The sequence below is a fragment of the Macaca fascicularis genome, chromosome 20 (assembly GCF_037993035.2).
Source record: "Macaca fascicularis isolate 582-1 chromosome 20, T2T-MFA8v1.1".
Classification (NCBI taxonomy): domain Eukaryota; kingdom Metazoa; phylum Chordata; class Mammalia; order Primates; family Cercopithecidae; genus Macaca; species Macaca fascicularis.
Window position 1 is genome coordinate 84,547,687 of NC_088394.1, and position 24,429 is coordinate 84,572,115.

Here is a 24,429-nt window from a genome sequence, read left to right on the forward strand (position 1 = left end):
GAGACTGAGACAGGAGAATTGCTTGAACCTGGAAGGTGGAGGTTCCAGTAAGCTGAGATAGCGCCATTGCACTCCAGCTTGGGTGACAGCGAGACCCTGTCTCAAAAAAAAAAAAACAGTTTGAGAATGTCAGACAAGGCAGCACCCTGGGCAGGTGCTCAGGTTGGGCAGAGTCTCTCGGGGGAGGGGAGTAACAGGACGGAGCTCCCCAAGGGCTCCTTGCATGTCTGTGTCCTGATGCACAGCAGGTGGGGGCTGCGGGGACCAGAGAAGGAAGTGCCCCAGCTGGGCACTTCCCGAGAAGGAAGTGGTGCCGGAATTTCCCCCAGGTGTGGCCTCAGGTATAAGAGCGGCTGCTGCCAGGTGCATGGCCAGGTGCACCTGTGGGATTGCCGCCAAGTGTGCAGGCCGCTCCAAGCCCGGCCTGCCCTGCTGCCACCACCATGACAGTGAGCCTCTCCACATGCCACTTGGATGGTTGCCACTTGGATGGCACAGCCTGGCCTGGAAGGGCTGGGGTGGGGTTCTCTGAACCCTGGGATGAGGGTGTTGGGATGGGCTCTGGGAAACCCCTCAGTCTGGGGGTAGGGGGAGGCAGTTACAGATCCTCGGAGCCCTGGCATGCTGGGTGCCTTGGGCTGAAGGGCTAGCCTCTCTGGGCTTCAGTTTCCCCATCTATAGAGGGAGGGCTGTACTCCATCTTTCCCCTGGGAACAAGGAAAGCTGAGGTGGAAGTGAGGTGCCCCCTGCCCTGGGCACCCCCTAACCACCCACCTGCCTGTTTCACCAGCTCCTCCCTGGCCTCCTGTTTCTGACCTGGTTGCATGCCTGCCTGGCCCACCAGGACCCCTTCCTCAGGGGGCACCCCCACACTCATGGGACCCCACGCTGCTACTCAGCTGAGGAACTGCCCCTCGGCCAGGCCCCCCCACACCTGCTGGCTCGAGGTGCGAAGTGGGGGCAGGCTTTGCCTGTAGCCCTGGTGTCCAGCCTGGAGGCAGCAGGCCACAGGAGGAGGCATGATAGGCCCTCAGCTGCGACCCAGTGCCCGGTGCTGCGGCCAGAGGAGGTGTTGGAGGCAGATACCCACCAGCGCTCCATCTCACCCTGGAGATACCGGTGAGGACCTGGGGATCCTGCTGTGGCGTGGGCTGCCCCTCCCCTGGCAGGGCCCTGACTGCCTGGAGAGCTCTCTGGGCCTTGGTGGTTCTCCCCTGTCAAGTGGGCGTGGCCACCTGAACTCCGTCCCTCCGGCCCTGCTGACCTGGGTGGCTGAGCTGCTGCTTGCGGCCGTGCCCTGCCTGCCACTGTCCTTGGTGGCCAGGGTCCCCTGGGGAAATTCTGGGCCCCTCACCTGAGCTCCTGCAGAAGTGGGGTTGGGTGGTGAAGTGGGAGGGAGGCTTTAGAGGCCTCCGGCCCCTGCTCTGTGCTCTTGGAGCGCCCTGGGGAGACGTGGATTACCACCACTTACGAGCCCAACTGCATGCCAAGCCTGTGTGGCTCGGCCCTCACTGCCTCAGGTCCCATCCTGAGCACTCGGGGAGGGGCCCTGAGGGGAGAGGAGCCTCAGGGAGGCAAGGGTAGGGCCAGAGACTCACTGTGCGCCCCGTCCCGCAGTGTGGACACAGACGAGGACCGCTATCCACAAAAGCTGGCCTTCGCCGAGTGCCTGTGCAGAGGCTGCATCGACCCACGGACCGGCCGCGAGACAGCTGCGCTCAACTCCGTGCGGCTGCTCCAGAGTCTGCTGGTGTTGCGCCGCCGGCCCTGCTCCCGCGACGGCTCGGGGCTCCCCACGCCCGGGGCCTTCGCCTTCCACACCGAGTTCATTCGCGTGCCTGTCGGCTGTACCTGCGTGCTGCCCCGGTCAGTGTGACCGCCGAGGCTGTGGAGCCCCTAGACTGGACACATGGGCTCCCCAGAGGGCACCCCCTATTTATGTGTATTTATTGTTATTTATATGCCTACCCCAACACTACCCTTGGGGTCCAGGCATCCCCCGTATCTGGAGGACGGCCCCCCACTGTTCTCCCCATCTCCAGCCTCAGCAGTTGGGGGTAGAAGCTCAGCCCCTCTTCCAGCCCTTAAAGCCACAGAAAAGTTGTCACACGGCCACCTGTACCTTGGCTTCCAGCCCCACTCCCGGCTTCCCTCACCCTATCACTGACCTCAGGCCCCCCAGGCTCCCTCTTCCCAACCTCCTTGGAAGTACCCCTGTTTCTTAAACAACTATTTTAGTGTACGTTTGTTATTAAACTGATGAACACATCCCCAGAGGCCAACATTCAATGCGACATTCTCCTGCTCAGCCCTGGCCCAGGCCAGCCACGGACCCAGTTCTGGGGCATCCTTTCAGAAAGGTCTATGCAGCAGCAAGCAGTGCATGCAGGTGGGACTGAGCTCTAGCACGGGGGAGCACAGGTGTCCCTGCTCTGCCCACAGTGTCTCCCCGGAGGATACCCCTGGGAACAGGAATGAGCCTCCTTCCCCAGGCAGAGCCTTGAGCCCTATGCTTTGTAATGATGTGAGCGCCTAGGGGCACCATCTCGGCCCCCAGGCAAGAGTCTCTGAGGATGAACTGCAGGGCTGTCGGCTCAAGGCAGGGTCCCAAGCCTCTGTGGGTCGGATCAACAGCCAAGACCAAGGCGCCCTACCTAAAGGTGAACTAGCCAGGCTCTGGGGCCCAGGCTCTGCTGGAGATTTTAGTTAAAGGACCCTGGGGTGAGCAGCCTCAGTCGTGGAAAGGGGGCCCAGGCCTGTGACAGTCTCAGGGTCTCAGTCTCTCGGCCCCCAGCCCTGAGGGCCGACATTGCCGTGGGGCTGCTGGGCAGTTGTTAGCCCCTCCCCTGCCTGGCCCCCTGGCTCACCCACCTACCGTGTCCAGGTGCCTGGAAATGGGGGTGGGGACTCTACTCAGACCCCCAGAGGAGGAGGCCTCAGGGAAGACTTCCTGGAGGTGGTGGCCTTTGTCCAGGCGGTAGAATTTTCATTCAACACATTTCTTTTCTTTTTTGAGAAAGGGTCTCGCTCTGTTGCCCAGGCTGGAGGGCCGTGGCGTGACTTGAGCTCACTGCAACCCCCACCTTCTAGGTTCAAGCAATTCTCCCAGCTCAGCCTCCCAGTACAGGCGTGCGCCACCACACCCAACTAGTATTTGTATTTTTAGTAGAGGCGGGGTTTTGCCATGTTGGCCAGGTTGATGTCGAACTCCTGAGCTCAAGTGATCCTCCCACCTCGGCCTCCCAGACTGCTGAGATTATAGGCATGAGCCACCGCACCCAGCCATATTGAGTTTCTACTAGGCGCCTGGCACTGGGAACAGGCTGAGAACAAAATGGTCAAAATCCCTCCTGCCCTCATGGTGACTGATGGAACAAGTGGTGTTTAGTCTGGGAATGGTCCAGGACAGAGGCTCCGGGGGAGGGGCTGTGGTTCTAAGCAGAGGGTCAGGGAGGCCTCGAAGACCTGAAGGGGAGGAGGAAGGGGCCAGGCAGCCATTCGGGGAATAGCTCCAGGCAGCAGGAAGAGCCCATGCAGAGACCCTGAGAAGACACGTGCTGGGTGTGTCCGAGGGTCAGAGAGTGGCCTGCGTGGCTGACGCCAGGTGAGAGGGGCACGGCGGGGGCGGGGCAGGGCAGGGCGCTGGGTGCAGATTGGGTCTGCCATGGGGCCATCAGAAGCTTGTGGCTGTCACGGAAGGGAGCTGAGCCTGTGGGCTCTGAGCTGGAGGCACTGGGGTGGGGCTTTGGGTTTCAATGGCAGCGTCTGGATGGTTTCAGCGGGTGAGGGAAGAGCGGGAGATGGCAGGTGGCCTGGGTGGGGATGGCCCACATAGCTGGGGTCTGGATTTGGGCCAGGATTGGACGTGGGGATGTGGGGGTTTCAAGGGTGACCTGAAGCTTGGTGATCTGGGCGGACAGCTGAGACGAGGCTGGACTGAGATATCTGCATGGTGCTGAGTGTTGGCTGGTGGGGGGCGGCTTCTGAAAGCCCCGGGAACAGAGGCCCTGGCTCTGCAGTGTGAGTTGCTGGGAGAGCAGGTGGGCAAGCGGCAGGCAAGGGCTTCTCCAGCCTCAGGAGAGTGGGTGCCTTGGGGAGAGCCCAGCGGTGGGGGATGTGGCTGATGCACGGCAAAGCTTTGAGGGCACCTGGCTGGGGTGGCGGTGAGGACCTGTGGGCAGGTGCATGTGCAACCAGCCACAGCCTCTGCACAAGTGAGGAGCAGGGGTGGCCAGAAGCCCCCTACAACTTGGCCTGAGTGTCCTGGGCAGCTGTAGAGCCCTCCAGCATCAGTGTGGGGGGAAAACAAGGGTGCATCCGCCACCAGCTTCACCCCAGTTTCTACAGAAAAGAGGCGCTGGGTAGAGGCTCACCACGTGGCTCCTGCCCTGTTCCCTTTTCACTTAATGCCAGCGGTCTCCTCTGGAATCCAAGCCCCTTAGGGAGGCACTAGGTGTGGAGGGCCTGCAGGGCCTGGGAGAGCTAGCAAGGGAGGACTCCATTACCTCCTCCAGGCCGGGGAGGACCTTTCTAGGGAGGCACACACCTGGAATTCCCATATTCCACTATATTTCGTGGAATATACGGTACCTGGGATTTCATGTGCTGCTGACAAGGCAGGCGATGCTGATGCTAATGAAACTGGAATGCGGCCCGGCCGGCAGGAAACGGGGTGCCTGCCCGGGCCTCGGGAACCCTGGCTACCCCAGCCCCGCCCACCGGCCCCAGGCAGAGGCTCAGGCAAACGCTCCGGGCTTTGCTGCGTTTATTGCGGGCGGGCGCCCCTGGCGGGAGGGCAGGTCTGGGGTGAAGTCACACAACCTCATCGGTCACCGGAATGGGGTTGGCCTGGGGACCTCCTGGGGATCCCCCCGCCGCCGTCGCCTCCTCCTCCTCACTGGGCTTCTTGCGGGCCTCAGCCGGGGGCCGCGGCGGGGGGTTGCTGGGCGGCTGCTTGATGGTGCCTCCGATCTGCGGCCGCTCCCGGGGCTTGGGCTCGATGGGTGTCCACTGCTCACCGCGCACGGCCGCCTGCGGGGCACTGAGGGGTTGGGCTGCGCCCCAAAGCCGGCCCTCCCTCCCTGGAGGCCCACCCCGCCAGGGGCCCCGGGACATGGGCTCAAGTCTGAATCCCATGCGGGATGGCGTGACTGTCGCTCAGAGAAGTGATGGCAGGAGGCCACACAGCCAGGACCTGGGTCAGCCTGACACCAACCCAAGCTATTTCTTCATGCCAGGAGTAGGGCAGGAACTCCTGGGCTTCTGGAAGATCCCCTGGTGGACACTCCCAGATGCAAATTCCAGCACCTAAATTCTCCTCCCAAGGCGCCAAGGCAGGGAGCCAAGGGCAGGGAGGCACGCCTGAGGTCCGGCAGGAGGGGTGGCCCAGGAGAGTCGCAGGCCCGGCTCCGTCTGGTGGGTGCCATTCACCCACCCTGGCCGGCAGCCCTCCAAGGGTGCCCAGGCATTTCTGCACATGGGGGTCAGGGGCAGAGCTTGAAGAACGCAGGAGTCCACTGGCTTACTAAAAATACAGACTCCTGGGCCCATGCCCGGAGGTTCCACTGCAACAGGCCAAGTGGACCCGGGAGTGTGTGCTTTTCATCTTCTATTCCACAATATCCGGTAGAAAAATATGTCACATCATATACGTCATGAAGCAGAAAGAGAAACGGGACATCTGTGATCCTACCTAACCCCAAAACGGAAATATTCCGTCCTGAAGAGCAAAACTCTAAGGCTGATAGAGGAAAATGCAGGAGCGTGAACACAGCACCCAGGGCCAAGGAAAGGTGTTTTTACAAAGCACAGACCGTAGAGCAAGTAAACAGGGAAACTTCTGTTCTTCAGTGCAGCGAAGGACTTCACGGGCCGAGTTAACAGACCCTTACCAGAAAGCAGGAAGGCATTCACAGTGTCTAAAGGTTACAAAGGCTCAGTAGCTAAAATAACACGTGAAATTCCTGCAACTTAAGAAAAAGACAAAAACCACAATAGAAAAATGGACAAAGGATATGAACAGGCAACTCAAGGGAGAAGAAACTCCAACAGCGCAAATCCACAGTCAGAGAAGAGCGAGTCCAAGCTCCGCACGGCCAGCCTCGTGCTGAGGAACTGCCAAGCGTGGGAGAAAGCCCTGTGCGCCAGGTGGGGGCGATGGGGCCGGCACGGCTGGTGGTAGGTTGTCTGCTGGGGAGCAGCTGAGCCCAGCAGGGTCAACGGTACAGAGGCTGATGCCTGACCCAGCAATTCCTCTCTGGGTTTAGCACAAGGAATTCCTACTGAGGTCTCCAGGAGCGCGCTAGCTGTATGTGGTAGCAGGAGCCAGGGGGCATGTGGGTGGCCCCTGGAGAACAAAGCAACAGCCCAGATGAGCGCTTGGCAAGAGGAAGGGATTCTAAAGGAGAGCCCTGAGAGGCCGGTGGCAGGTCAATGAGCCTTGAAACAGAACTCCACTTACATACATGGAAGGCACACACAGAACGTACTGCACATTTAACACCGCACACACACTTTGCGCTGATTCGTGGGTGGTGCCAGGATGCACGCAGTCACGCAGACATTTTCTTAAACTGCCAGCACCTGGGTTTGGTTTAGTGTGCGTTTGCCTCTGTGGGCAGGAGGGACTCGCCTCTAGGGACAAAAGGATTTAAATAAACAAAGTCTGAGGGCTCTGTCCACTCAGAGACCCCTGCAGTACAAGGTGGCCTGCAGCCGTCTGTTCCGGAGCCCAGGGTAGGCAGAGGGTATCTCACCCAAGGCCCGGCCAGGCTATGCCCTGTCCCCCCACCCATCCCTGGCCTCTCAGAATGCTCACTGTATCCCATGGGATGGGCAGCCCTCTAACAGGGTGCTGTGTTCCAAAACCAAACCCAGGTGTCGGCAGTTTAAGAAAATATCTGCGTGACTGCGTGCATCCTGGCACCGCCCACGAATCAGCGCAAATAGGGTTTAGGTGAGAAAAGCCTGATAAATGAACCCAAGCCCAGGCACAGCCTTCCGCCGGCTGCATGACCCCAGGCCAGCCACAGCACCTCCCTGCGCCTCGCCTCCGCCTCTTTGTCTGCAAAGTGGGGACACCAGTACCCCTCCCAGGGCCATGGTGCGGGTTGATGAAGAAATACAGGGAAATGACCCAACACACGAGACGCGCCAAAAACGGCAGCAGCAACTGCTGCGTCCCCGCGGTGTTGTGAGCACACGCCCGGGCTCGCGCTTGCTCCCAGCCTCAGCTCAGCCTCAGCCTACATACTGGCTTCAAGGGCCACGTATGTCCGAGGGTGTCAGGGCAGGGGGTGGGGGTGGCTGGGGCTAACCTCAGAGGGCGCCACTCACCAACAGGTAGATGCCGCTCGCGATGGCCAGGCAGGCAGTCCCGAGGATGGTGGCCAGCAGGAAGCCGGCGGGCACCGAGAGCCTGGGGGAGTAGGGGGTGGGAGGCAGGGACACAGACGGGCACTCAGAAAGGGGAATGGAGCCCCAGGTCTGGGGGCCAAGGCCACAAAGTCTCAGGACAAGGCGTGCACGGCCCAGGGCTGCAAAGTCTCAGGACAAGGCAGACCACAGACCCAGGGGATGTGTGCGGCCCAGGGCTTGTTTTGGTCCTGGGTATTCTTGGCCTTGATGTGGATGCGAGCGACTCGGGGGCACTTGCTCAGAGGAACCCCCAGCAGCCGCAGGGCAGCCCCGTGCCGGTGTCCTGGCCTCGGCCGGCAGCAACCACCAGACACACAGTGCGGAATCCTCCACCCTACCAGGAAGCCCAGGCAAGACCCCCCAGCAGGGCCTGCTGACTCCAGACAGGATCGCAGCTACTCAGGTTTGGGGAGGATCCTTACAAATCCTGCACACTAGACAGCGGACACGGGCTCCGGGGACCCCGCCAGAGCCGGGAACCCAAATTTTTGTTTGGAAAAACATCGAGGTAAGTGGGGGGTGGCTTCTGTGCAGGCAGCCCGGCCAGTGGGACAGTGGGGGAGGGTCGGCTCCAAGCCCCCCTGAGCCCGAGAGGGGGTGAAGGGTGGGGACTCACAGGAGGTGCAGGACGGCCCGAACGTAGTAATTCCTGGTGAGGGGCCCGAACAGCTTCACCACGGAGGTCATGTACTTCTGTCCCCTGGGGGAGGGAGGAAGGGGAGACAGCGCGGCTGGGCCTCTCCGAGCACTCGGGACTCCCCCGCTGCCCTGCCGACGACCCCAGGGCACCCAGGCCTCTTCCCTCCCAGAAAACACACAGGGCAGGCACTGGCCTTGGTTTGCCCACAAGCACCAAAGAATTGGTTCCGGAGCCTCTGAGTGAGGAACTAGGCTCCACGTACCGACCCTGTGAGCCCTGCCTGGCCCCGCAGCCCCGGGAGAGACCCCAGAGCGGGAGGGGGAGACTCACCAGCGCTCCATGGTGGAGCCCTTCTTCCTCTTCCCCCGGGGATACTCCAGCAGGCAGACAAACACGCCCGCCACGCTGAAGCCATGTGGTTAAGGAACAGCCCAGCTCAGCCTGGGGGGCCACAGGGAACCCTCTTTACTGAAGACAACACAGAGAGGGGCCCGAGCACAGTGGCTCACGTCTGGAATCCCAGCACTTTGGGAGGCTGAGGCAGGAGGATCACTGGAGCCCCCAGGAGTTTGAGACCAGCCAGGGCAACACAGTGACACCCTCATCTCTACAAAAAATTTAAGAGTCAGCCAGGTGTGGTGGTGTGTGCGTGTGTGGTCCCAGCTACTCCAGAGGCTGAGGTAAGAGGGTGGCCTGAGCCCAGGTGGAGGCTGCCATGAGTCATGACTGCATCACTGCACTCCAGCCTGGGGTACAGATCGAGACCTTGTCTCAAAAAAAAAAAAAAAAAAAAAAAAAAAGGGGGCAGCCACTGCCTGAGGTCACAGAGCCAGGAGGCAGTCACGGGAGGTTCCAATAGGTCAGGCACTCGGGGTTGCCCACGCCCGCCCTCCCACCACCCTGCCCAATGCTGCTTGTCGCAAGGTACGGCTGGGCTGAGATGGGGCAAAGGAGGTGGAGGGGCCGGGCAAAGGGGGCTGACTGACAGGAGGGGGCAGACAGGATCCCAGCAGTCCAACCGGGAGGCCTCAGTGCTGGCCCTGGCCCTCTGGTGACACCCCCTGCCCACCCCTCACCAGGACTCAGACTGGGGGTCTGCCGCGGACCACCACATGGCCCAGGCGAGGAGCCTGGCTGCTGGGGCCTAGGCTGCCCAACCCGTGGACAGCCCACCCTGTGTCCCAGCCTGGCTGTGGTGGCGGGGAGCGGAGGCGAACAGCTCACTGTGAAGTGGTTCCCTGGCTCTGCCCTGGGCGTTCCCCACCCGCCCCAGCCTCAGGTGGAAGGATACATGGAGTAGGCGCCAAAGTACCACTGGGTGAAGCGGCCAGCTGTGGCCACGATGCCCCCGGTGATGAGGACTGTGGGGAGAAGTGGGTCAGGTACTGTGGGACTCCCATCCTGGGGGCCTGGGCCACTCCCCTTCTCTACCTCCTGTGGGCCATCAGGCCACCCAGAGCTTCCCCATCCCCATCCCCATCCCCATCCCCATCCCCATAGCACAGTGACAGGGTCAGGGACACCCCCAGGAGGCACCCTCTGCGCTGGTGAAGAGCAGAGCCTATGGCGCACGGGCTGGCAGAGGGGGTGCTGGACATGCCCAGGCTCTAGGTCCCAGGAGCAGCCAGGGACGGCCCGACCTGCAGGCCCCAGTGGGCCTGTGCCCCTGGGCTCTGAGATCCCCGATGGACCCCTTGTCACCATGAGTCTTTGATGCACTGAAAGCCAATAGGCCGAGTGTGGTTTCTGCATCTTGGGGGTGTCTCCTTCCTCCTGATACGGAGTTCCTCTTAACCCGTCAGCTATTTCGCCTTAATTTCAGTTTTGTCTGATGTGGCTATTTCTGCACCTTTTTTTTTCGGGGGGGGGGGTATTGTCCAATATTCCCCCTTACTATTTTTTTTTTTCTTGTTTTTGAGATGGAGTCTCGCTCTGTCACCCAGGCTGGAGTGCAGTGGCGCAATCTTGACTCACTGCAACCCCTGCCTCCCGGATTCAAGCAATTCTCTTGCCTCATTCTCCCGAGTAGCTGGGATTACTGGCGCTCGCCACCACACCCAGCTGATTTTTATATTTTTATTAGAGACGGAGTTTCACCACATTGGCCAGGCTGGTCTCGAACTCCTGACCTCAGGGAACGCACCCGCCTTGGCCTCCCAAAGTATTAGGATTGCAGGCGTGAGCCACGGCGCCTGGTCCTTACTACTATTTTATTTATTTTTCTTTCTTTCTTTTTTTTTTTGGAGATGAAGTCTTGCCCTGTTGCCCAGGCTAGAATTCCGTGGTGGGATCTCGGCTCACTACAAACTCCGCCTCCCGAGTTCAAGCGATTCTCCTGCCTCAGCCTCCCAAGTAGCTGGGACTACAAGTGCACGCCACCATACGTGGCTAATTTGTTTTATGTTTAGTAGAGACGGGGTTTCACCATGTTAACCAGGATGGTCTCGATCTCCTGACCTCGTGACCTGCCCGCCTCGGCCTCCCAAAGTGCTGGGATTACAGGCATAAGCCACCTTGCCCTGCCAGCCATTCTGTTTTTGTCTCCACATGGTATTGTTTGAAGATTTCCTATCCTTGGTTTGAGCCCAGCTACACATTAACTCTCTGGGTTTGCCTGTCTGTGTTGGAGGAGGGGAGGGCAGTGTCCTTGGGTCTACTCAGCCTATTGTCCGTGCATCTTTGGGGGACCGTCCTGGTCCCAAGCCTGCCATCTGAAAGAGGCTGCAAAGCTGCCGCTGGTGCCACCAGGGAGGGCTGAGGACGTACTCTGGCACCCAGCCACAGTTACAGAGCACCTGCTGTGTAGGGGGGGGGGACTCTTTGTCAAGGCCCCACTCTCTCTGGGTCAGCTGCCTCCCGGGGGCTGCACGCTCTGGGAAGACCTCCCCGAGCAGGTGACATTTGAATTGAGAAAGGAGACAGCCATGAGGCGCTGCAGAAGCAGCTTGTGCAGAGGCCCTGGGGCAAGCTCAGGAGATCTAGGAACAGAAAGGAAGACCGGCAGCTGGAGGAGGGGGCCAGAGAGCTGGGAGGCCAGGGCAGGCAGCGCAGGGCGTCCAGTCCCGCTCTAATTATTTGGGCCAGGAGCCCCTGGAGGGTTTCAGCAGGAGGCCAGACTAGAGCCCAGCTCTCCTGGCTCCCAGCTGGGTGCGCTCAGACCCTCTATTTCCTGTAGGGAGTGCAGGGCAGGCAGGGTGACAGTCTCAAGGGGCGGCTCTGGGGAGAGCTGTCTGAACTGACCTACCGAGTTCTTGGCCGCTGACTCGAAGCAGGCGGTGGGACAGGCTGCAGGGCCCCATGCTCCAGGCCTCCCACCCTGAGGTCTCTGCCGCGCACTCCAGACAACCAGTAGGGCGCTCAGAGCCCCAGGGCAGTGGTGGCAGCGGGCCCCTCCTCCTCACCCTCAGCCTCCAGGCCCTTCCCAGGCACTCCTCCCCACCGGGTGCAGGTCCTTCCTGGAGCTGCCGCACTGGTGCCTCTGCCCTCAGACCCTGCCTGAACCCAGCCTCACCCGGCCTGGGCCCGACACTCCCCCGCTCTGGTCCTGACAGGGTCCATTTCCAAATGGAGTCTGCTGCCCTCACCAGAACCTCTGAGCAAATGCGCAGCAGGGTGACTGGGGTCTGTGCCATCCCACCCCAAGAGCAAAGCGCCCGAGCAGCTGGGCTGGGCAGGGCCGTCACTGGGTGATTTCAGCGCCTCGTGTAATCCCAGGCCGCCTCCAGCGCAGACTCCAGATGGGGAGGGCTGAGCCCCGGGGCATGAAGAGCCCACTCCCCACCCCAAGCCCAGGGAGGGCGACTCGCAGCCCAGCTGGCTACCGAGGGACAGGGGAGCTTCTCCCGACGCCCAGGCCAGAGCCCCCATTTGGGGGCTTGGGGCGGCGACCCCGGAAACCACCAGGGCTGAACCGCCTCTTCCCCTGCGCTGCAACTTCCTCCTCCGCGGAGTCGGGGGACCGAGGGAGGGAATGGGGGAGGGGCGCCGCGCTCCGCAGGGTCTGCAAGGGGCTGCTGGGGTTCTCAGAACTCCTTCCAGCCCGCGCCCTGAGGGTCCCGCCCCTGTTCCCCGCACCCTCCTGGCCTGACCCTGGCCCGCCTGGCGCCCCACTTCCCCGCCCTGTAAGTAGCCCGAGGTCCCGGCTGGGGTCTTGGGATACCCCTCCAGGCTGCAGCCTCCACCGTCCCTGCCGCGCACTCACTCAGGCCGGACGCCAGCGCCTGCTCGTTGGCCCACATGGCCCACTCGATCTGCCCCATGGCTGCACGGACCCTGCCGGGACACTGGTAGGCGCGTACTGCCGCCCCTGCGCTCCCGGCCGAATCCCGTTCCGCCCAGGCCCTGCCCCCAAACCCCCAGGTGACCGCGGCTGGGCGGAGACCTGCGTCTGTAGGGTGCAGGGCTGCCCCGGAGCCTTCTGTCCCCGCCCTCTCTACCCCGCCGAGGCATAGGAGGGGCCCTGCTCGGCAGCCGCAGCCCAGGCGGGGAGCGCGCTTCCCCAGGGCTTCCCAGCTTCAGCTCTCAAGCACTGACAAATTCCCCTGCCCGACGCCCGGGACCCAAGGGTCCCGTGTCAACAAGGCTTCTATTAATAGCAGAGGGGTCACCCCTACAGCCCGGGAACACCTCTGCACCCTGATGCTACCAAGGACGAGGGTGGCCTCCCCATGGGGACCAAAGGCCCAGCCCCCCATTTCCTCCCCCGGCTCTGGGCTGGCACAGGCGTGGCCTGGGTCAGACACTGCGGGGGGCCTCCCCACACCATGCCACTGGACTGTGACTGATACTCGAGGGAGGGGACAGGATGTGCACAACTGGGAAAGCACAGAATGCAGGGACGGCCCCATCATTTCTGGCCTGGAGACAGGAAGCAGGGGTTGGCGTGGGGGTGGTGAGCCCAGCGCCCATGGGAAGACTTTAGACCGGGGGCTGCTCTGAGGGTCCCACCTGAGCCAATGTGGGGTGTGAGGGGAGCCCCTCTGGCTCTGTCTAGCCTGCCCCTCTCCTAGGCCCTCATGGGGCACACCGGGACTCCCTGGCAGGTCCCAGGGTCACTCAGAGCAGGAACACCGGAATGCTGGTTTATGAAACAGAAAAACAGCGGAAGGCAGGAGGCAGCAATGCTGGTTTATTCCCCCACGGCCACCAGGGCCACACTGGTGCCCACTCCTACCACCATTCCAGCCACACCTAGGCCTGGGGCAGGGTCTCAGCAGAAGTGCTGTGGGCAGCCACCATCTAAGGCACTTGGTGGTTTCCTGAGGCCCGAGGAGGCTGCTCCCAGCACAGTGACCCCTTCCCTAGTCCGATGGAGGGACACCACCTCCCCGCTGAGCTCCCGTCTCAGAGAACTGGGAGCAGCTGGAGCTGGGGTGAGCGAGCCCTTCAGCCCTGCTGCACCGAGGCTCTGCCAGCTCTCATACCCACCCCATCCCATCTTGGCAAAGCCCTGGGGCAGCTGAAGCACTCGGCAGGGAGCTCTCCTGACACCTGGGCAGCTGCAGGGCTCCCTGCACGGCCCCACAGCAAGCTGTCCATGGGCCCTGGGACAAGCCACCACCCACATGTCCCAGTAGTCCGGAGCCCACCACACCCGCTCCCTAGCTCTGGCGAGGCCACCCCTTCTCCACGTGGCGTGCGGTCCTGCTGAGGCGGTCAGGCAGCTGGCTTCGGCAGGCCGTCAGGACCCAGGAGGTGGGCGCTGGGGTCGTCCAGGATTTGGGGTCCTGGCCCCACCTGGGGGTAGAGATCCGTGTCAGGTCACCAGGAATGGCAGCACCTCATCCTGTGCCCAGCATCTGTAGGGGGCCGGACACAGGAGGGGAGGGGTATGCCCCCGCCCTTCTGGTGGGTCCTGGTCAGAAGCTAAACCACCCACACGCAGCTCCCTCAGGCACAGCCGCCCCGCCAGCTGCCAGCCCCCGCCCAGGGCACTGCCTCCGTCATAGGGTGGACAGAGAACCACAGAGCCTGGAAACAGGCAGCCTGTGCATGTGGCCCCTGAGAGGAAGGTGGAGGCAACAGCTCGGGTGGCTGTGATCGCTGGATGCAGGCTTGGCTCTCGGGGCAGGTCGGAGAGCAGGAACCCTGGTCTGTTGGGGTGCAGGGCCCAGGGACCCCAGAAGCACCCACCCCAAGCGCTCCCTATTCAGGGGCCTGATGCTCCCCACCTGTCTCCCTGGGAGCTTGTGTCAGACTCGCCCTTCCACCCCCAGCCCAGCCCTGCTGCTCTGAGTATCGCCAGTGGCCTGTAATGTCCACTTTGAGAGCAAATGAATGAACAAAGGCTTTCTGGCTTCCTGCCTGAGACACAGTAGGGATAGGGACAGGGAGCCGGGCTGAGCCTGCAAGGGCCCTGGGGGCTGGGCAGGCCCCTCTGGCAAGAAAGGAAACCCCGAGAGTACCAGCCGAGCCCCAGGCCTCACCTGAGTGGCAATGATGTACTTGACCCCACCGGGGGTCGTCGGCTCCATGGCCAGCGCAGCCTGAAGCTCAGCTGAGAGAGGGGCCGGCCTCACCTGCAGCCCCTTCAGAAACCTGGAAAAGCAGGGCAGGGGCATGGTGAACACATCCATTTCTTTTTTTTTTTGAGATGGAGTCTTGTTCTGTTGCCCAGACTGGAGTGCAGTGGCGCGATCTCGGCTCACTGCAAGCTCCGCCTCCTGGGTTCACGCCATTCTCCTGCCTCAGCCTCCTGAGTAGCTGGGACTACAGACACCCGCCACCTCGCCCGGCTAATTTTTTTGTATTTTTAGTAGAGACGGGGTTTCACCGTGTTAGCCAGGATGGTCTAGATCTCCTGACCTCGTGATCCTCCTGCCTCAGACTCCCAAAGTGCTGGGATTACAGGCGTGAGCCACCGCGCCCAGCCAACCTCCATTTCTCTAAGCGTCTAGAACAGGCAAGTCCAGAGATGGGAAATGCATTGCTGGCTGTCAGGGCTCAGGGAGTGGGAGATGGCAGGTGGCCGCTGTGGTGACAGGTTTCTTTTAGGGGTGATGAAAAAGTTAAGGAGGTGGCTCGAGGTGGTAGCTGCACAACCCTGTGAGTGTCCTCAACACGACAGGATTGTATGCTCTGGAATGGCTGAGACAGTGAATTTTAGGTTATGTGGTAAATAGCTATGCCCAGGCTGGACCCACGTCTGGCCAAGGCTGCTGCCACGCCCCATGGGGTAACAGCTTAGGGAAGTGCCCAGTTCAAGCTGGTGCGTTCGTCACTGTGTTCTGCAGAACAACGGAAGCCTGCAAGCCCCACCCGGAGCAGAAGCCACGAGCCTGGTGCTTCCCAGGAGGGCAGTCCTGGGGTGTGGGTCCGAGTCCATCCCACAGGGCAGGCCCCTGACCAGTAGAAGGTATTACTGCTCCCACCCAGGACAGATGCCCATCCCCACACGCTTCCACACACCCTTAAACAGGAGGCGCCCCTCACATTGAGAATCAGGCTCCATTAAAACAACGGGAGGGAAGAAATCAACAGCCCAGGAGCGAAAGGAGGCTGGGCCACGCTGTGCACCAAGGAGGGTGTACGTGGGGGCTCTGTGGCGCCAGGATGCAGCTGCCAGACGACCCCACCCCAGAAAAGACACCCAACTGCAGGGGCGGGGTCAACACCCAGCCGCCCTGACCGCCTCTAACTCACTTCGGTAAGAAGGCAGTCGGGGGCTTTGACTCCTTTCCTTCAAAATGTCACACACTTGTACGCGCTCCTGGGAATGCACATGTGTTTCCTCAGAAGCCACTGTTCTATAGGATAAGGGCCTGTGGGCTTCTGAGCTGCAGGGGATGCCGTCTCTCAGGAGGTGGGTGCGTCTCACACACGCCTGCACGGCCACTCTTTTTTCCCTGTGGACGTGGGCTGTGGGATGGCTCTGTGGGAACACCCTATCCGTGGCTCCCACACTCGGGGAATTGCCACCTGCCCTGGGACTCCCCGTCTCAGTGTCACAGCCTTCAGGTGCCTCCGTCTCTTCCGACCAGGGTTCCTGGCACCGTCTCCCAAAGAGGAGGCGGGGAAGGGTCCACACTCACGCGTCTCCGTTCGAGCCCGGGGGAAAGCTGTGCCTCACAGCAGCCACAAACTCAGCCACAGTGTCGTCCAGGGTGAAGATCACGGCATTGGGGCCCGCGTCAAAGGTGTACGCCACCTGGAACCCACAGCAGTCACCCCGGCTGTTCACGTGGTGCCTGGCCCTTGTCCCCTCAACCCTCTGGTCTGCCAGGGGGCCCTGGGCTCTCCAAGAGCTCAGTCTAGGCCCTCAGGGCCACACTGGAGTGGAGCTGTGACCCCAAGTGCCTGGTACTTGACACCTCTGCCTGTGAACCCAGGAAAAAGGTGGTGGGGCTGTGACCCGAGCAAGTCAAGAAACAAAACAAAACAGAAGAACCCGGATGGTCAGTGAGCTCCGCACACAGCAGGGCCGAGCTTTCAGACACAGATCACCCTGCACGCGGCTCCCGGGACCGTCTCTACGGCAGCATAAGCCTAGACACGCGACACAGTGCGAGAGCGCAGCCTCTGCCCTCCCAGCCCGCGTCACCTTGGTGTCCCCGTGGTGGGCGTTGAAGCGGTGCACCAGGTGGATGATGCGCCAGGAGACGGCATTGAGGTACGAGATGGGCGGGAAGGTGTCGAGGCAGGTGGCGTGGAACTGGTTGCTGTCCTTCATGGTCAGCTGGGCGAAGCCGGGGAAGTCTCGCTCCCGGATGCAGCGGGTCATCTCTGCCATGCGCGCCGGCACCACAGCCTCGGCCCGGAACTGCAAGGCACGGGGTGTTTCCCATGGAGCCGCCGGGGGTCTCGACGGCAGAGGGTTCCAGGAGGGTCTCCGGGGTTGGAAGCCCGGCTCAAGCCCCATCTCTGCATGTGGCTCCTCCACCTGGTCTTGGCGGGGCTGCCGCAGGTGTGAGAACGTTTGGGCCCAGACAGAGGCTGAGGGCAGAGTCGGGCACAAGCATGACTCCCAGGGCCCCGGGGCCACCTGCTCCTGGCCTCACCCGCAGCAGGGCGCTGGTCTCCACGCTGGCCTGCATGCCCACAGTACTGCCCGTCAGCTTCTTCTCAGCGCTCACCTGCACGGGGGAGAGGCAGCCTGGGCCACGGCCTGCAGGAGGCCACCCCCAGGACCTCAGCCCCAAACACTCAGCCCTCCCTCAGCCAATGCGGGCAGCGGGGCTGGGAGTCAGTGCCACCTGCCTGGCCACGGAGGCCTCCCGGCCACAGCAGGGGCGACATGGGGCAACTTCTAGATCCCAGTGGGTGGTGGCGCCCGCCACGTGGGAGCACTTCCTGAGCACTCGACCACACATCTGTTTCTTTAGCATCCACTGACCCCAGGAGCCAAGCAAAGCCTGGATGGGGTGCCTTCACCCCTGCTCCCAGCAGCAGCCCTGACTAGGGACAGAGGCCACCCGGCTGCTGCTCCATCCGCCCCACTCACCACAAGGATGAGGACGCGGAGTTCAGGCCAGTGTGACTCGGGGGCCACTTGCCGGGCGACGCTGTCCTTCCCATCAGTCTGCTCTCCCATCTGCCACTCCACAAAGCCCCCATACAGGCTCCGGCAGGCGCTGCCTGAGCCCCGGCGAGCCACTTCTGAGAGGTCACTCTCCACGCCGTAGACACGGGCCAAGGTGTAGGCTGCAGGCATGGGGATTCCGGGGAGGGTCCTCAGAGCTGCCTGGGCTGTGCTCCCTGACAGCTCACTGCCCCGGGACGGTCACACACCCCACGGCAAACGGGGATTTCCAGATGACAGGGCTTCTGGGCCATCAGCCTTCGAGGGCAGCATTCACCAACCCAGCCATTTGTCCCCGCCCTCCACTAAGAGCGCCCTCCGCTCTTGGACACTCTGTTCACAGCCTGCAGAGCTTGTGGCCTGAGACAAAGGTGACAAAAGGGACCTGCGGCAGAGCGGGAAGCCCCCTGGGGGATGTGGAGAGAGGGTCCCCTGGGGGACACCGAAGCTGAGCTTGGAGGGTGGGAAGGAATTTTAAGGTTGTGTGGGGCAGGGACTGATGCCAGGACATAGCTGGGCTCCATAAGACGTGCCCCTGCCCACCCAGCACAGGAGCCACCTTCTCCCCTCGGTCCACAGGGCTCCAGCAGGGCGACCCCACCTCCAGGTCTGGTCACCCATGGCCCTGGTCACTGAGGGTGGTTCAGGGAAGGCACTGGAGCCCAGGTGGGCCAGGAAGCATCATCCCTGGAGTTGAGGGGTGAAGATACTGTGAGGCCACCACCATGGGAACGGGCTCTGCCACTGGGTGAGAAGCCGCCAGAAAGTGGCCTGGGGCCAGCAGAGAGCTGGGTCTGGTGGGGCCTGTAACCAGCTGTGCCCATTGGAATCCTCAGTTATGTGAGCCACAAACCATCGCTATTTTAGGTCTGAGCCAGTCTGAAGTGGTTTCTATCACTGACGACCTAGAGGGGCTCCACAAGGAGCAACTGGAAGATGTTTCTATTTTATGTAGAGATGGGGGGGTCTCACTATGTTGCCAAGGCTGGTCTTGAACTCCTGGACTAAAGTGATTCTCCCCCATAAGCCTCTAAGTACTGGGATCACAGGCGAGAGCCCCGCGCCAGCTGCAACTGGAAGATGAAAATGTTCAGATATGCTCTGGGAAGAGACTGAACAACTCCAGAGAGGCCAGGGAGGCCTGGGGTGTGGGATGCTCGTTCAGCCACGCCTGGCAGTGGGCCCCCTGACCCGGGAAGAGCGTGAAGCGGCTCCTATGCCCGCAGCCCAGAACCCCTGCGTGTCTCTGTGGGCACCCACCTAGGCAGGCATAGCCCGCCGCCGAGGAGGCCAGGCCTGCAGCCGTGGGGAAGTTGTTCACCGATGCCACGTGCACTTTGCAGCTGAGGCTGGAGGACAGTGGGTCCCCATCCCACGCGTTCCTCCGCTTCCGGGCCAGGCGGCGGACTGCAGACACGATGAGACAGCGTGTGGCCCAGCCGTCAGCACCCTGCCCGCCCTGCTCCTGCCCACCTGCCCGGGTCACAGCTGAACACCAGGCCTCTGCCTGCCAGACTCCTCATGGAGAGTTTCTTCCCCAGGAAAACCCTAGACTGACCCAAGCCCAGCGGGAATTGAAGTGGGGCCACTGCCCTGGAGCTGGGGGTCCAGTGGGCATGTCTGGTTCCCAGCCACGTCGCCTGCTGCCTCAGGAGGGGCCCAGAGGCAGAAGCGCTTTCTGGATGCTCGGACCCTGCTGACAACAGGGAGGGATGGGCTTGCGGGGACCCCAACTCACTCTCCCGCAGGCAGGCCTGGAGCCGCGGCTGCCCCACGTCCTCCTCCCGGCCATTCAGCCAAATCCGGTCCTCGGTGAAGTCCTTGCTGATGACGGCTGTTGTGGTGGTTTTTAACTGAAAAGGAAACCCAGGGCCACCTCAGAGGCCAGCCTTGAGGACCGATGCCAGCCAGGTATCCTCTTCTACTGAAAGAGCTTCGTGGCTGCCCACTCGAGCAAGGCCCCCCTGCTGAGGGCGGGCGGGGGGAAAAGGCCAGCCTTAGCTGGACAGTGGGGAAGCCTGTGGCGGAGGAAAGCGTGGGCCACACCTTGTGGAGCAACCAGGCCTTGTCCTGAATAAAGAGACAGGGACTCCCAAGGGAGCCCCTGGGGCACAGTGTGCACATGTGTGATGAGACCTGGGGGCATGTGTGTGCTGTGCTGAGCTCTCCTGACACTGGGAGATGGAACAGACACTGCGCGCTGCCGGGAGTCGTCGCTGAGCCATCTCATCCTAGCCTTGAGGTAAAAAAGCACCAATTTTTTTTTGGTTTCAGAGACAGGGTCTCACTGTCACCCAGGCTGGAGTGCAGTGGTGTGATCATGGTTCACTGTGGTCTCCAACTCCTGGGCTCAAGAGATCCTCCCACGTCAGCCTCCCAAAGTGCTGGGATTGCAGATGTGAGCCACTGCACCCAGCTGGTACCAACTGTTCTACAAACGTTCTGGAAATGGCACTGTGGTGTTTTGTCGTCAGTCCACACGTACCTGGTCCTGGTGCAGAGTGACACTCAGGGAGGAGTTGATGGGCAGAACCAGCTCTTCATCGCGCTTGCCCCCTGTAATGAACAGCCAGGGCCAGGCCGGTGGGCTTCCCGGCCCACCCTCCCCCAGTATTCCCCACAGGTGCCCCCACCCCCCACCCACAGCCCCCACCCGCCTCGGTCCTGTCTCTCACCACACATGTGTGGCCATCCTCTTGCTAGACCCCTGCCTGCAAGAACTGCTCCCCGCCCCACTGAGCTCAGGCTCCCACCACAGAGCTGGAGGCCAGCCAGCCTCCCTCCCCACTCCATGCTCCTTCATCATCATCTGTGAGTGCCCAGGTGCAGAGCGCTCTGACCGCGGCCTGCCTCCCCTCCACCTTCCCAAACAAGAGGAGCCCAGCTCTGAGAACTCCTCAAATCTCACTGCTCATATTCCCCGGGAACATCCGGGATAAACCCCTTTCTGCCCAGCACGGCCATGGGACAGCAAGATAAATCAACCTTCCGGAAAGTCTGAAATGAAACGTTTGCCTGGGGAGCACTGCGCAGTGCTTCAGCTGAAGTCTTATTTCACGGCGTCTTTGCTAAGCACACAATCTGCTCGGTTTTGTGAGAGGGGAGGTCTCTGGGGATGGTGGACAGCTCCAGGGGTGATAAATGCGGACACCTGGGAAAGAACCACGCTCTGCAGTTCGCAAGGCTCTTTCTCACACAGCACTGAGTGGCCCTTGTAGGCGGACGCGGCTGCCCTGAGAGGCCGGCAAACCTCTGCTTTCAGGAAGGTGGGCCGGCGGACTTCTCCATCTGTCTCCCACTGAGGACAACTAAGACCCTGGACATCACAGGTGAGATTCTCACGGGTGACAGAGGACAGCTGTGGGACAGGGCAGGAGGAGCCCCCGGGCTTGCTTTTCTGTCCTGCCTGCCCTAGACCTAGCCCTGCAGAAGCTGGAACTGCCAACCAAAGCCAGCCTTCCCTAGCAGGACCGGGAAGGACAGCCTAGCAACACAGAAACAGAGTCCCGGCCCGGCACAGTGCAGTGGCTTGCGCCGGTAATCCCAGCACTCTGGGAGGCCGGGCGTGATGGCTCACACCTGTAATCCCAGCACTTTGGGAGGTCGAGGTGGGCAGATCACCTGAGGTCAGGAGTTTGAGACTAACCTGACCAATATGGTGAAACCCCGTCTCTACGAAAAATAGAAAAATTAGCCAGGCTGTGGTGATGCGTGCCTGTTATCCCAGCAACTCAGGAGGCTGAGGTGGGAAAATCGCTTGAACCTGGGAGGCGGAGGTTGCACTGAGTCGAGGTGGCACCACTGCACTCCAGCCTTACTTACTCCAGCCTGGTGACAGAGGCAGACCCTGTCTAAAGAAGAAACAGATTCCTCCCACACTCCAGGCTGGAACGGTGCCCCCCTTTCCCTCCCTGAAGGAGTGGGGACTTTCACCTCCCCAGGAGTCAGTGGAGAGCACACAGGGGCCTGGACTCCGCTGACCCGCAGTCTCTTATCAGAGGCCAAGTAGACGCTCAGGAATTCCTGAGGGCCTGGTGGGGATGGGGCAGCGTTGGTGGGGAGGGAACCTGGACTTCTGCCTCCTTATCATGAGCCAGCACCTCCTTCTCCACCGGCGTGCTATCAAAAACCAGCTCAAATGTAAGGGTTAAAGAAGACCAGAGTCTCTGAACGTTACAAGAAAATGGACAAGTTTCCGTAAAAATCACTGTCGGCCAGCCGCAGTGGCTCACACCTATGATCCCAGCACTTTGGGAGGCTGAAACCGGCGATCACTTGAGGTCAGGAGTTTGAGACCAGCCTGGCAATATGGCAAAACCCTGTCTCTACTAAAAATACAAAAATTAGCTGGGTGTGGCGGTGCACACCTATAGTCCCAGCTACTCGGGAGGCTGAGGCAGGAGAATCGGTTGAACCCGGGAAGCGGACGTTGTGGTGAGCCAAGATCGTGCCATTGCACTCCAGCCTGGGTGTCGCAGTGGGAGTCCGTCTCAAAAAAATAAATAAAAGGCCAGGTGCAGTGGCTCACGCCTGTAATCCCAGCACTTTGGGAGGTCAAGGTGGGCAGATCACGAGATCAGGAGCTCGAGACCAGCCTGGCCAACATGGTGAAACCCCGTCTTTACTAAAAATACAAAAATTAGCCGGGTGTGGTGATGCGTGCATGTAGCCCCAACTACTCAGAAGGCTAAGGCAGGAGGATTGCTTGAACCTGGGAGGCGGAGGTTACAGTGAGCCAAGATTGTGCCACTGCACTCCAGCCTGGGTGACAGAGCAAGACTCTGTCTCAAAAAAAAAAAAAAGGAGAAAACCCAGAAACAGACCCAAACAAGCCCAGCTGATTCTTTTTTTTTTTTTTTTTTTTTACAAAAGTGCAAAAGCAATTCAATGGAGGAAGGGTAGCCTTTCTGGGCTAAATGGACAACCTTGGATCACAGACAAATATAAAAGGCAATCCTATACAACTCGGAGAAAAGCAGAAAATCTTCAGGACGTAGGGCTACGCAAAGAGGTCTTAGACTTGACATCAAAACTGATACGCTGAACTTCTTTAAAATGAAAAACTGGCTCTTTGTTAAGGGGATGAAAAGATTAGCTAGTTTGGGAGACAGTATCTGCAAACCACGTGTCCAACAGGAGACTAATATCTAGAACACCTATTTTATTTTTTTTCAGTAGAGACGGGGTTTCACCATGTTGGCCAAGCTGGTCTCAAACTCCTGACCCCAGGTGATCCACCCACCTCAGCCTCCCCAAGTGCTGTGATTACAGGCTTGAGCCTGCGCACCCAGCCTATACTGTATAATGAACTCTCAAAACTCATAGTAAAAAAGCAAACCATCCAGTGAGTGCATGGACACAGGACATGAACAGACATTTCACTGAGAAAACCCACAGATGGCAAATAAGCACAAAGAAAGATGCTCCACATCACTGGCCAACAGGGAAATGCGAATGAGGAGCACAGCACCCTGTCAGCACATCCCTACCAGGACGCGGCTAAAATGAAAAACAGCAACTCCACCAAATGCTGGTGAGGATCTGGAAAAACTGCGTCATGGTAGGGATGCAAAATGGCCCAGCTACTCTGAAAAACAATTGGACAGTTTTTTTTTTTAAAGTATATATATACACACACATGCATATACGTATATGCATATATATATCTACCATCTGACCCAGCAACCGCACTCCTGGGCATTTATCCCAGAAGAATGAAAATGTATGTTCACACAAAAACCTGTACACATTTTATGGCAGCTTTATTGGTAAGGGAAATACAAAAAAATTAGCCAGGCATGGTGGCGGTGCCTGTAAAAAAAAAAAAAAGAAAAGAAAAGAAACAAAGAAAGAAAACCTCAGATGCTCTTAACGGGGTGAGGCCTTGGCTAAGAGGGTGGTCCATGGAGTCCACGGACTGGCTCAGCAACAGAGGGGCAAAGCACTGATACGATCGGGGGCACGTCCACATTCTATGCTGAATGAAATAAGCCAAACTCAAAAGATACTGGGTGGGCCACATACTGTGATTCCAGTTTCGGAACATTTTGAAACGACGTTACAAAAATCAGTGGTCAGCGGCGGCCAGGTAACCCCGGCGGGAGGGGAGGGGTGTGGCTATGAACGCGCAGGTGCGGACCGGCCTCCCCCGCAGGGATGTGGGCTGCAGACCCCCTGTTCCCGCTCCTTGGAGGTTACCATTGGCAGAAACGGGGCGAGGGAGGGGCACAGGGCCTCGGGCTGGGGGGCAGTGGCGCGATCTCGGCTCACCGCAGCCTCGACCTCCCGGGCTCAGGCCATCCTCCCGCCTCAGCCGCCCCGGTAGCCGGAGCCATAGACGCGCACCACCACGGCGGATTCTTACGACTCGTGGGAATCGATGATTGATGATTTCGATAAAGTTCGGTAATCGCTAATGGGCAGGCGCGGGGCGACCCTGCAGGGGCGGCAGCCGTGGCGGGGGAACAGGTGGCGCCGAGCCCGTCACGCGGAGAAGGAGCGCGCGGCCCCGCCCGACCACCGCCGCCCCCCTCCCTGAGCCTCAGTTTCCCCGTCTGTCGAGGCCCTGGGAGAGCAGGACGGAGCGCGCCGCCGAGTCAGCGCGCGACCCCCATGGACCCGGCCTCGCTCCCGGCCATCCCCGTCCCAGGCCGGCCCGCGACACTCACAGTACTTGATGACCGCGATGTTGACCGGCGCGGTACAGGTGACTGCCGCCAGCGGCTGCTCCGAGGCCATGGTCCCTCCGCGCGGCGCCCCCAGCTCCACAGCCACTTACGGCCGGCGATCCCACCCCAGAGGGCTCTGCCGCCTCACGCGCTGCCACAGGATTGGCCCGTGAGAGCCCGGCAGCTCG

General features: G+C 60.7%; 3 protein-coding genes across 10 annotated transcripts; 1 reads left to right on the forward strand and 2 right to left on the reverse strand.

Moving 5' to 3' along the window:
- Positions 1 to 766: 766 nt before the first annotated feature.
- Positions 767 to 2,268, forward strand: IL17C (interleukin 17C; the record flags this gene model as incomplete). Its single annotated transcript, XM_005592768.4, has 2 exons — positions 767 to 1,119; positions 1,618 to 2,268. Coding segments are annotated over 2 exons (612 nt in total), but the record flags the coding sequence as incomplete, so codon positions are not given.
- Positions 2,269 to 4,748: 2,480 nt separating this feature from the next.
- On the reverse strand, positions 4,749 to 12,589 carry CYBA (cytochrome b-245 alpha chain). 7 transcript variants are annotated; one of them, XM_005592769.4, is made up of 6 exons: positions 12,258 to 12,383; positions 9,348 to 9,417; positions 8,387 to 8,461; positions 8,033 to 8,116; positions 7,336 to 7,417; positions 4,749 to 5,031 (listed from the first exon to the last, which is right to left on the reverse strand). In XM_005592769.4, exons 1-6 carry the CDS (start codon positions 12,313 to 12,315, stop codon positions 4,813 to 4,815), a joined length of 588 nt encoding a protein of 195 aa, XP_005592826.2. In that variant the 5' UTR covers positions 12,316 to 12,383; the 3' UTR covers positions 4,749 to 4,812. The 7 variants fall into 7 exon arrangements, with proteins under 7 accessions (XP_005592826.2, XP_073882866.1, XP_073882865.1 ...); XM_074026765.1 differs by having other exon boundaries at positions 4,749 to 6,346; XM_074026764.1 differs by having other exon boundaries at positions 4,749 to 6,633.
- Positions 12,590 to 13,163: 574 nt separating this feature from the next.
- On the reverse strand, positions 13,164 to 24,345 carry MVD (mevalonate diphosphate decarboxylase). 2 transcript variants are annotated; one of them, XM_005592770.4, is made up of 10 exons: positions 24,242 to 24,345; positions 20,059 to 20,129; positions 19,312 to 19,426; positions 18,834 to 18,980; positions 17,496 to 17,695; positions 17,053 to 17,127; positions 16,596 to 16,814; positions 16,087 to 16,202; positions 14,482 to 14,593; positions 13,164 to 13,792 (listed from the first exon to the last, which is right to left on the reverse strand). In XM_005592770.4, the coding sequence occupies exons 1-10, from the start codon at positions 24,309 to 24,311 to the stop codon at positions 13,712 to 13,714; spliced, it is 1,206 nt and encodes a 401-aa protein (XP_005592827.2). In that variant the 5' UTR covers positions 24,312 to 24,345; the 3' UTR covers positions 13,164 to 13,711. The 2 variants fall into 2 exon arrangements, with proteins under 2 accessions (XP_005592827.2, XP_045237997.1); XM_045382062.2 differs by lacking the exon at positions 17,053 to 17,127.
- Positions 24,346 to 24,429: the final 84 nt, after the last annotated feature.